At 40.0% G+C, this 12,188-nt stretch overlaps 1 protein-coding gene across 6 annotated transcripts in view; it reads right to left on the reverse strand.

Moving 5' to 3' along the window:
• Positions 1-12,188, reverse strand: part of ralgapa1 (Ral GTPase activating protein catalytic subunit alpha 1) — a 259,513-nt gene that overhangs the window by 109,650 nt on the left and 137,675 nt on the right. For 2 of the 6 annotated variants that reach the window (XM_078562766.1, XM_078562765.1), the window contains exons 17-19: positions 6,424-8,016; positions 5,501-5,625; positions 494-710 (exon numbers count right to left, since the gene is read on the reverse strand). In XM_078562766.1, the coding sequence (XP_078418892.1) occupies positions 494-710; positions 5,501-5,625; positions 6,424-8,016 (1,935 nt within the window). Of the gene's footprint in view, positions 1-493; positions 711-5,500; positions 5,626-6,423; positions 8,017-9,058; positions 9,203-12,188 lie in introns of all 6 variants that reach the window. The other 4 variants (XM_078562768.1, XM_078562770.1, XM_078562769.1 and 1 more) reach the window with 4 other exon arrangements.

Consider the following 12,188-nt stretch of genomic DNA (forward strand, 5'->3'; position numbering starts at 1 on the left):
TGCACAATGAGCAATATAATTTTCTCTCATGCTTGGTTTGGAGAGTGAACAACAAGCATTGACAGGCGCTGTAACAGGGCAAGATGCATGTTGAGGGTAACTCTCTTGAACTATTATGAATGTTTGCACATCTAAAAGGTTTCTTTGAATGAGCTGGCAGCTCAGAGTTCAGTAAATATCCCAGGTGTATAAACATTCCATTTGTTTCACATTATAAATGACTCGTACTACCTGGCTTGCCACAAAAACTTAGCGGTACATTAAATAGCTGCAAGAAAGAGAAGACCCTCAAATCCATCAATATGGGCTAAATTTGGTCTCCACTTTGAGGTGAAAAGGACATTCACAGCATCTCAAATTAAAATCAATCCAAAGCTGTGGTTATTTATGTTGAAAATCAACATTTATTTCAGAGATAAAGTAGGATATGCAAAATATCAATAAATGGACATACCTCCAAACTTAACAGAAATGCCAGAGTGAACATACTTACTCTCAAATTTTCGTCCATCATATTGAAAAGCATTAAAAGAATCCGAATGGCTGTCAGAACTAATGAGATCGCTGCTTCCAGCACTGGCTGGAGAAGTCCATTCTGATGGGATGCCTGGGTCATCTACTGGTCGGGTCTGATTCTGTCTGTTCAACAAATCAGGAAGGTCTTTTGGCACTTCCAAACTACCAGGACTGCTTCCTCTCCTCAAAACATTCTAGTACAAAAAAATAAAATTACTTTTTTTTTTCATAATCATATCAAATTGACATAGCTTGAATGGTTTAATTACTTTTCAGTTAAGAGCAGAAGTGAATTTAATGAGGTCATTTATTGATTTGGTAATTAATCCAGTGAAACATCTCGATATATTTCATTATATTGAAGGGGTAATATAACAGCAAGTAGTTACTATTGATACTTTAAACAGCTTTCATTGCAATAATTTCCACCATCGGACCAGCTGGCTATCAACTCACTAATCCAACTTGAACCATAAGGCATCATTGCTGCAGAAATTCTCTTTAAAAAAATTGCAAAAGCAAATACACAAAACAAAGGTTTTCCATGGAATTCCAATGTGGAACAGCAACAATTTTTAAAAAAAAATTCGGATTTTTTGCAATGAAACAAATCCATTGGCTTCATGGGTAAAGGTCCTACTCACTGTGGCATTAATCCATAATATATGAAAAACCCAGATTCAATCTCTGACCTAGACTGAATTAGCTAATCCTGGTTGTGATGCTACAGGTGCTTATTACCTAGGTTCATGCACAAAATAGAGTTTGGCAAAATGCTGGAAATTTGCTGAAACCTCTGGAACTAACCTCAGAAAAACTAAGCATCTCGAGAGCAGAAAGGATAAAATGGAGGAAAAAAACAAGTTGTAAAGTTTCTTGAGGAGAATGTTGGAATAGGATTTGCAATACTTTTTATTTTTTAAAAACTGTTCTATTTGCTTCACATTTGTTTTAAATGCATTATCAGGGGACAAATAGAAATATCTTATGAACTTTTTTTGAAATGGGAGACAGCTGTGCTGCTTTCCAGATTAGTACAAAAATCAAGGTTAACTGATTGCACGGGGAGGTTGGGCAGGAGGAGGGTTCTGGTGGCGGTGGGGGGAATCCATATGCTTACAAAGCAAGAAGATATGGCAGTATTGCAGGGCAGCTATTTAGGTAATGATACCCAGAGTGTGACAGAGTGTACAAACATTAAAAAAAAAGCAGCAAATAGGTCAAAGAGTGAAGAAATGGTAAAAAGGCAAAATTAATGGCTCTTTACTTAAATGCACGTAGTATTTGGAACAAAATAAATGAATTAATGGCACAAATAGAGGTGAATGGGTATGATTTTATAGACATTACAGAGACATGGTTACAAGGAGATAAAAGCTGGAAACTAAACATTCAGGGGAATGTGACTTTTCAAAAGAACAGGCATGAAGGAAAGGGTGGTGAGGTAGCTTTGTTAGCACAAGATGGAATAAGTACAATAGCAAGAAACAATCTTGGAGCAGAGGATGTAGAATCCATAGGAGTGGAGGTAAGAAATAACATGAGGAAGACGACACTGGTGGGAGAAGTCTTTGGCTTCCTAACAGTTGCTACACTGTACGGCACAGAATAAATCAGGAGATAATGAGGGCATGTAAAAAAGGCAGTACATTAATCATGGGTGACTTTAATCTTCATGTAGATTGGGAAAATCAAATTGGCAGAGGTAGCCACAAGCAAGAATTCAAAGTGTATTCGGGACAGTTTCCTAAAACAATATGTTGTGGATCCAAACAGGAATCAGGTTATTTTGGACCTGGGAATGTGTAATGAGGCAGGTTTAATAAACAAGCTCAGAGTAAAAGATCCCCTAGGAAACAGTGGCCATAACATGGTAGAATTTAACATTCAGTTTGAGTGTGAAAATCTTGGGTCGGAAACAACTGCTAAACTTAAATAAGGGTAATTACAAAAGAATGAGGGCAGAGTTGCCTGGAGTGGACTGGGAAAGGAGTTTAGCAGAAAAGACAGTTGATAAACAATGGCAGACGTTTAAGAAAATAGTTCATGACTCACAACAAAGATATATCCCAGTGAGGAAGAAGGATTCTAGGAGGGGGGGATAAGCAAGCCATGGTTAACCAAGGAAGTTAAGGATAGTATCAAATGGAAAGAAAAAACATACAATGTGGCAAAGATTACTGGTAAGCCAGAGGATTGGGAAAGTTTAAAAGCCAACAAAAGATGATCAAAAAATAATAAAGAGGGAGAAAATAAGCTTTGAAGGTAAATTAGCAAGTAATATAAAAACAGACAGCAGGAGCTTCTTTAAATATATAAAAAGGAAGAGAGAGGCCAAAGTGAACATAGGCCCCTTAGAGAATGAGGCTAGGGAAGAAATAATGGGGAACCAGGAAATGGCAGAGGAGTTGAGTAAATTCTTTGCATCAGTCTTCACAGTAGAAGACACTAATAGCATTCCAAAAACACTAAACAATCAAGGGGCAAAAAAAGATGGGGGGGGTGGGTTTGGAAATAAATACAATAACTATGACTGGAGAAAAAGTACAAGGGAAACTAATGGGGCTAAAAGCCAATAGGTCCCCTGGACCTGATGGGCTGCATCCTAGGATATTAAAGGAAGTAGCTGCAGAGATAGTGGCTGCACTGGTAGTAATCTTCCAAGGATCCTTAGATTCTGGATAAGTCCCAGAGGATTGGAAAACTGCCAATATAACACCCTTATTCAAAAAGGGAGGGAGCCAAAAAACAGGTAACTATAGGCCAGTTAGCTTAACATCTGTCATTGGGAAAATGTTAGAGTCTATTACAAAGAATGTAATAGCAGAGCATTTAGAAATGCATAATGTAATCAAGCAGAGTCAGCATGGCTTCGTGAAGGGGAAATCAAGCCTGACAAATTAATTAGAATTCTTTGAGGAGGTAACAAGCAGGATAGGTAAAGGGGAACAAGTAGATGTAACATATTTGGATTTCCAAAAGGCATTTGATACTCTTTCGAGTTATCAACAGATCGCATGTAACTCTTTCGAGTACATTCACAGTTCTTGGTTTCCGGGAGTGGGACATGAACCCACAACCTTCTGATTCAAAGGCGAGGGTGCTATGAACTGAGCCACAGCTAAGGTACTGCACACAAGGCTACTTAATAAGATAAGAGCCCATGGTGCTGGGGGTAGTATATTAGCATGGATAAGGGATTGGCTGGAAGACAGAGTTGGGATAAAGGGGGCATTTTCAGGATGGCAACATGTAACTAGTGGAGTGCCACAGGGATCAGTGCTGGGGCCACAATTATTTACAATATATATTAATGATTTGGCACATGGAACATAACATGGGAAAATGTGAGGTAATGCACTTTGGCAGGAAGACGAGAGGAGCTGAATATTATTTAAATGGAGAAAGACTGCAGAAAGCAGCAGCACAGAGGGATTTCGGAGTCCTCGTGCACGAATCCCAAAAAAGCTAACATAAAAATTCAGGTAATAGGGAAAGCAAATGGAATGTTGGCCTTTATTTCAAGGAAAATATAAAAATTAGACCACACCTAGAATACTGTGTACAGTATTGGTCTCCTTATCTAAGGAAAGATATACTGGCATTGGAGGCTGTCCAGAGAAGTTCACTAGGTTGATCCTGGGTATGGTGGGATTTTCTTATGAGAAGAGATTGAGTAGGTTGGGCCTGTACTCATTGGAGTATAGCAGAATGAGAGGTGACCTTATTGAAACATAAAAGATTCTTAAGGTGCTTGACAGGGTTGATGCTGAGAAGTTTTTTCCCCATTGTGGGAGAGTCTAGGACCAGAGGGCATAATCTCAGAGTATGGGGTCACCCATTTAAGACAGAGATGAGGAGGGATTTCTTCTCTCAGAGGGTAGTCAATCTGTGGAATCCTTTACTGCAGAGGACTGTAGAGGCTGGGTCGTTAAGTATATTCAAGGCTGAGATAGACAGATATTTAATCAGTAAGGGAATCAAGGGTTATGGGGAAAGGAAAATGGAGTTGAGGATTATCAGATCAGCCATGATCTCACTGAATGGCAGAACAGACTTGATGAGCCGAATGGCCTACTTCAGCTCCTACGTCTTATGGTCTTATAATTCCTAAAAGAAAGAAGAATTTTCCCATGTGGGATGATAACTGAGTTTATATGTGGAGACACAGAGTTGCCTTCATTACTTATGTCACATTCAGTAATAGCAATAATCTGTTGGCCTATCAAAACAGAAAACAAGCACAAAAATATAGGACAAATACATTGCACAGAGCTTTACGCTCCATAATTTGATAGAGTAGATTAATAATGAGTCAATTTGAGTCACTTCAAGTTAACCTTCATTTCTATACTCTTCCCTCACTAACTTTACGCCATTCCTGTTTAAGATGGACAGGGATCCTGCAGCAGTCCTCTGTCACTCATCAATATCCTCTATTTTCTGCCATACCACCCCTTTGGACAGGAAGCCAACTTTTTAAACTCTTTTTAAAAAATTTGAAAAAATATCAAACTATGCATCTCACTAATGTTTCCTAAGATTTTGCACAAAAATAAACACATGCATACATATCAATGTGATTTCTTAATAAACATAGATTCCATTTTATTCTCACATTATTAGCATTTCTACTGAGCATGCTCTTGTGCTATTGATCAGATGTTTCCTCAGGCAGATTCAGCCAACTTTAAAAAAAAAGCTTGTGCACAAAAACACTGGAGTTTACATAAATTCATCATTTCCACTGAGCACCCTCCACCCTCAGACTGACGTCAATCTTCAGAAAACCTTTTACTAATGTGATGGTGATTGATTGAAGTTCACAATGTAACCAGACAGAAAAATCTGTTGCCCTGATTATACCTCCTTCCTGATGAATGGCTGCAGGAATCAGCAATATGGAAAGAATACAGAATAGAGAGAGTTGCGACTAGCAGCTACTATAAATATAACTGCAATACAAGAAAGTAAGCAAACTTACCACTGAAGTACCAGTTCGCAATCGCTCTGCTATAAACTCATCCATAAGATCACTGATGTTGGGATTACTATTGCCAATATCAGTGCTGAAAGGTCGAGGTTTTTGATTAGGGTCTTCCTTATTGACTGAAAGCAAATAATGTATTTAAAAACACAATAACACAACTTCATAATTAACACAAAGCATGATAAATTTACTAATCAAAGCAATAAAAGGAATTTAGCATTGCAGGGGTTACTAGCCAAATCATGCAGTTCCCCAAGATCTGAATTGTCCTATCCTTACTGTGTGCAATTAGAGGTAATCTCAAGTTAGCATTAGCGTATTTCACATGAAAAGATTAGTAGAGGTTAACAATTTTTAATCTTTGATGGAAGAGGAATTTTATTATAGTCTAAATTGTCAACATATTTTTCTTCAAGATGCAATGAACCTGATTTCTCAGCTCAAATCATTTTTCTAAAACCAAACATTAAAACTGCTTTAAGTGGTTTCGTCTTACAAAGTTTATTTCCTTGAAAGTCAAAAGATGAAATACACCTTCACAAACACAAATAACTTCTCAATGTGAAACTCTATTTAGACTTTATACTTGCAAGGTCTGCCCCCTAGTGCTGAAAACAGTTTAAAAAACGTAAAGTGCATTAATGCAATTCATCGTGCCACCATAACCAACCACAAATAGTTTTACTGTCAAAGATTAACAACTGAAAACCTGCACACAAAAAAGGGATACATTAGTATGAATTTTGTGGGGGAAGAAACAAAATGTTTGCCAGGACATACCAGCTAATCAAAAGCGCATGCAAAACCAATAAAGGAAAAGCAGTGATCATCCCCAAGCTATTTGATTGCTTAAAGCTGTTCAGTTGCATCAAGCCAAACAGGTGCTCCTTTGTGCGCCGCACACTGTTAGTGCTCACCTGCAACTTTCCTTCCAAAATATCCCAAAACATGACTGTAAAGATCCCTCAGTGGAGCCTCTGCTGGTACTTTTCTCTGTCTCTGTGGGGAAACATTTGCCTTCGACTTTGAAAAAGCGTGTACAACAGTTCTGTAAACACCACCTAGGGAACTCTGTTGCTGCACTGATTCCTGTAAGCTACAGGAACTAAGTGCTCCATGGCCAGCCCCCTGACTATCTCCTGTACTTCCCTTCAGCATTGGGGCACTTGCAGCAGTAATTAATGTTGACTTCCGGTTCTTACATTCATTATGAGAATCTCTAGTGTCCAGAGGCCTATAGACACCAGGTTTCACTGAATCAGTTGGTGCAGAAGAGCTACTGCTGAAACCACTAAGTCTTCGAAGTCTTAACTTCCAGTGAGCTTCCTTATTGTCCAATGGGCTATGGAACTGTACAGACTCAGTAGATGGCCTAAAACTAACATGCATACTGCTATTTTTTTTCTTATTTGCTATGCTTAAGTACTGCAGCTCTGGTGCTGCTGCATCAGTGATTTCTTGGTTAGCTGAAAATTTTTGTGCACTTAAAGCCATAAGTGGGTCAGTAATTGTGGTGTTGGGTGGAATCTTATTTGAATACATGCTATGTGCATCAGTTATCTTATTGTTAAGTTCTGTGAGCACAGAGGTTTGACAAAAGGCATCAGCTAGCGGTTTCCTTTTACTCTGCTGATCCGTTGATACTACTACTTTTCCATGGTCTACCTCAGTTGCCAGCTGGCGAGTAAAGATTTTTCTCCTCTGCTTGAAATCTGGATTTTCTGACTCCATCTGTGATGAAATTCCCTGTTCAAAGCTTTCAAGTGGTTTGTAATTATGTTGTTCAATATTAGTCTCTGGTAACTGCTTTTCTTCAGCAGAAAATGTGGTAATACTCAAATAATCATCTTCTGGACATGAAACAGAGCTTCCAGCATTTTCAAGGTCCTGTATTTTTACCTGTGCTTTGGTTTTCCCTCCCAAAATCATATCCTGGCTACTTGTATTGTACATGCTTACCAGCCCCACACAGTCCCGGTCCGTCTCACCTACCATTAATTCAATATTTTCGTTTAAGGGAATGTTATTTTTGTCCTTTCCCAATCTGTGTTTGATGTGCTCAGCTTCTTGAATGGACTCATTAAAATATTTCCGTATGGAAGACAGCAAGTCAGCCTCACTGTCACCTAATATGTGTTGACTGTACTCATAAGATGCTATTGTTTCTACATCCCCTACAAGATGACAAAAATGATCATAAATACTATCATCAACTTCCAGAGAACATTCTGTACTGTGTACATCTGTAAAGTGACTTTCAGTGGACCTAGATAATGAGAACACCTCAGCAGAACTTTGCAAACTTGAAGGAACTGATGAGCTGTCAATGACAGGAACTGCACCTTTAGCTCTTTCAGCTATGAACGGTTCCATTATATCAGACGTGCTGCTGCTTCGTGGCATTGGCTGCTCTTCACGTACAGTGCTAAATACTTCAGAGGTGTTTTCTTCACTCTGAGAATAATGCCTTATTCGAGTAGGCCGGGCCAAAATTTGGGCATCATCAAGATCTTGAAAATAAACCACAATTAACGGTTATAATTTGAAGAGATTGGAATTTCCAACAAAAACATTACCATTAGCAGCGATGCCTTGCATCTGTACAAACCAGCTCAGGACAAAATCTCAAGCTTCATGAATGGAAAGATGAATGCCACAAAAAATCCATATATAAATTCTGATCGCTGCCAAAAATCATTTATTGCACTATTTGGACATCAAGGTAAGATGCTATCCCACATATCTTATTGCCAATCCTTTGAACTACATTTCCCAAACATTATTCTGGATTTATAATCAACTTGCCATCTTCAGAATGGTTTGGCTAAATGGAAGAGCATGGAATTAAGATGCAAGACTTGCTTCACTTGCTTGAAAGAGGGAATAGTCATAATTTACAGGAAATTTCTAAAGGCTTGTGACAAAGAAGGAGACACAGGAACACAAAAATCAACTTATTTTTATTGTGTGAAATAGCTTATTTTACACTTTTTTTTCGATCTCCATAACTTGTGAATTGACAACTCAACTTAATTTTGTGAATATTACATTGTGTAATGTTTATCAGAAGGTTAGTGTTTAAATTTTAATAGAACTGGGGGAAAAAGGGACACATTAATACATCATATATCCAATCATTTAATTTTCCTAGGTCTATAACATATTTGCTTACTTGTTAGTTTTCTGTTCTGATAGGCCCTGCAGGAATTGTATTTTTCATAGATGTTGCCCAACCTATTTACTTACAAACTTCTCAGTTTTTATTTCAGGTTTCTAACATGCAGCCATTCAAGTAAATAGATGGTTAAGAACATTAATACAGTAAGAGAGGCTGGCTAATTATGGAAGTCACATTTGTGTCAGAAAATAGAGTCAATATTTATCCTGCAGCTTGTTTCCCAGTTTCTAGCACTAATTAACTTAGCAACAAACTAAGTTTTTTCCATTACGTTCCATTTTACAAGGCTCATTAATTATTCTGCAGTTAGAATAGCCAAGCAAGCAACAAGACAAATGGTAAATAAGCACAGGAAGTAAGCAGAGCTGAACTACCTGGAAGATCATCAAATAAGGGGGTGAGGACTAGGTCAAGCAGGTAAGGATTGGAAGAAGTATGGAGCAGAACAGGTGCACTTTTAGCATTGCGCATAGAGGCCGATGTACAAACACAATCACCAATGGATCGGCTTCCGATGGCTTAAAAAAATTAAAATGAAGAGAGAAGAGGGAATCAAAGCAAAGAGTTGTACCGTAGTAATGAAAAAGTGCTTTCACACAGACAAAACTAAGACAACAGAAGTAAACTACAGACATACAACTGCAGAAGTCAATTCTGTAAACATTCCATGAGCTAGGGTCTCCGACAATCTTACAATGTTTCAAATCTACTAAATGGATAATTTTAATTGGATTATATCCCATTTTTTGTGCAACAGATGTATAGACAACATATGCTTGAAAATGTATGCAATCATTTGGAAGCTAATAAATTCTAGTTATCATTACATAAATGCTTTGTACACTAAGGTCTTTCACAAAGAAAATCTTAAGAATCTTATCCTCATTTGGCACAGTAGCTGTGGATTATTAAATTTTGTGACAAAGGTATTAAAGTTGTTCATTATTGTGAAGTAAACCAGTTATTCATTCATCCTACTCAGGAAGTGTATAAAAGACCCACAACTGACGACTAGGTGCAATTTTTAAAAAAAAATTCATTCATGCGGTGTGGGCTTCGCTGGGCCAGCATTTATGGCCCATTCCTAGTTGTCCTTGAGAAGGTGATGGTGAGCTGCTTTCTTGAACCGCTGCAGTCCATGTGGTGTAGGTACAGGCTGTTAAGAAGGGAGTTCTAGGATATTGACCCAGCGACAGTGAAGGAACAGCAATATATTTCCAAGTCAGCATGATGAGTGGCTTGGGAGGGAACTTCCAGGTGATGGTGTTCCCATCTATTTGCTGCCCTTGTCCTTCTAGGTGGTAGTGGTCGTGGGTTTGGAAGGTGCTGTTGGAGGAACCTTTGCAAATTCCTGCAGTGCGTCATGTAGTTGGTACATACTGCTGCTACTGTGCGTTGGTGGTGGGGGGAGTGAATGTTTGTGGATGTGGTGCCAATCAAGTGGGCTGCTTTGTCCTGGACGGTGTCAAGCTTGAGTGTCGTGGGAGCTGCACTCAACCAGGCAAGTGGAGAGTATTCCATCACACTCCTGACTTGTGCCTTAGCGGACAGCCTTTAGTGAGTCAAGAGGTGAGTTACTCGTTGAATGATTCCTAGCCTCTGACCTGCTCTTGTAACCACAGTATTTATATGGCTAGTCCAGTTCAGTTTCTGGTCAATGATAGCACCCAGGATGTTGATTGTGGGGGATTCAGTGATGGTAATGCCATTGAACATCAACGGGCAAGATTCTCTCTTGTTGGAGATGGTCATTGCCTGACACTTGTGTGGCACAAATGTTACTTGCCACTTGTCAGCACAAGCCTGGATATTGTCCAGGTCTTGCTGCATTTGGACATGGAGTGCTTGAGGAGTCTGAGGAGTCACAAATGGTGAACATTGTGTAATCATCAGGGAACATTCCCACTTCTGACCTTATGATGGAACAAAGGTCATTGATGAAGCAGCTGAAAATGTTTGGGCCAAGGACACTACCCTGAGAAACACCTGCAGTGATGTCCTGGAGCTGAGATGACTGACCTCCACAACCACCTTCCTTTGTGCTAGGCATGACTCTAACCAGCAGAGAGTTTTCCCTGATTCCCACTGACTCCAATTTTGTTAAGGTTCCTGGATGTCACACTCAGTCAAATGTGGCCTTGATGTCAAGGGCAGTCACTCTCACCTCAGGAGTTTAGACCTTTCATCCACATTTGAACCAAGGCTGTAATGAGCTCAGCAGCTGAGTGGCCCTGGCAGAACCCAAACTGGGGGTCAGTGAGCAGGTTATTACTGAGCAAGTGCCATTTGATAGCACAGTTGATGACCTCTTCCATTACTTTACTTATGATCGAGAGTAGACTGATGGGACAGTAATTGGCTGGGTTGAATTTGTCCTGCTTTTTGCATACAGGACATTACTGGGCACTTTTCAACATAGCTGGGTGGATGCCAGTGTTGTAGCTGTACTGAAATAGCTTGGCTAGGGGCGTGGCAAGTTCTGGAGCACAAGTTTTCAGTACTGTTGCCAGAATACTGTCAGGGCCCATAGTCTTTGCACTGTCCAGTGCCTTCAGCCATTTCTTGATATCACATCTAGTGAATTGAATTGGCTGAAGACTGGCATGTGTGATGCTGGGGACCTGAATGTTTTGGCAAATGTTTCAGCCTTATCTTTTGCAATGATGTGCTGGGTTCCTCCACCATAAAGCATGGGGATATTTGTGGAGCCTCCTCCTCCAGTGAGTTGTTTAATTGTCCACCACCATTCACAACGATGTGGCAGGACTGCAAAGCTTAGGTCTGATCCATTGGTTGTGGGATTGCTTAGCTCGGTCTATCTCTTGCTGCTTATGCTGTTTGACACGCAAGTAGTCCTGTGTCATAGCTTCGCCAGGTTGACACCTCATTTTTAGGTATGCCTGGTGCTGCTCCTGGCATGCCCTCCTGCACTCTTCATTGAACCAGCGTTGATCCCCTGGTTTGATGGTAGAGTGGTGGATATGCCAGGCCATGAGGTTACAGATTGTGTTTGAGTACAATTATGCTGCTGATGGCCCACAGCACCTCATGGATGCCCAGTCATGAGTTGCTAGATGTGTTTGAAATCTATCCCATTTAGCATGGTGGTAGTGCCACACAACACGATAGAGAGTATTCTCAATGTGAAGGCGGAACTTCGTCTCCACAAGGACTGTGCGGTGGTCACTCCTACCGATACTGTCATGGACAGATGCATCTGCAGCAGGCAGGATGGTGAGGATGAGATCCAGTATGTTTTTCCTTCTTGATGGTTCCCTCACCACCTGCCGCAGACCCAGTCTAGCAGTTGTTATCTCATTTAGGACTTGGCCAGCTCGGTGGTAGTGGTGCTACTGAGCCACTCTTGATGATGGATATTGAAGTCCCCCATCCAGAGTACATTCTGCACCCTTGCCACCCTCAGTGCTTCCTCTAAGTGGTGTTCAACACGGAAGAGCACTAATTAATTAGCTGAGGGAGGGCGGTACATGGTAATCAGCAGGA

The sequence above is a fragment of the Cetorhinus maximus genome, chromosome 18 (genome assembly GCF_964194155.1).
Source record: "Cetorhinus maximus chromosome 18, sCetMax3.hap1.1, whole genome shotgun sequence".
NCBI lineage: Eukaryota > Metazoa > Chordata > Chondrichthyes > Lamniformes > Cetorhinidae > Cetorhinus > Cetorhinus maximus.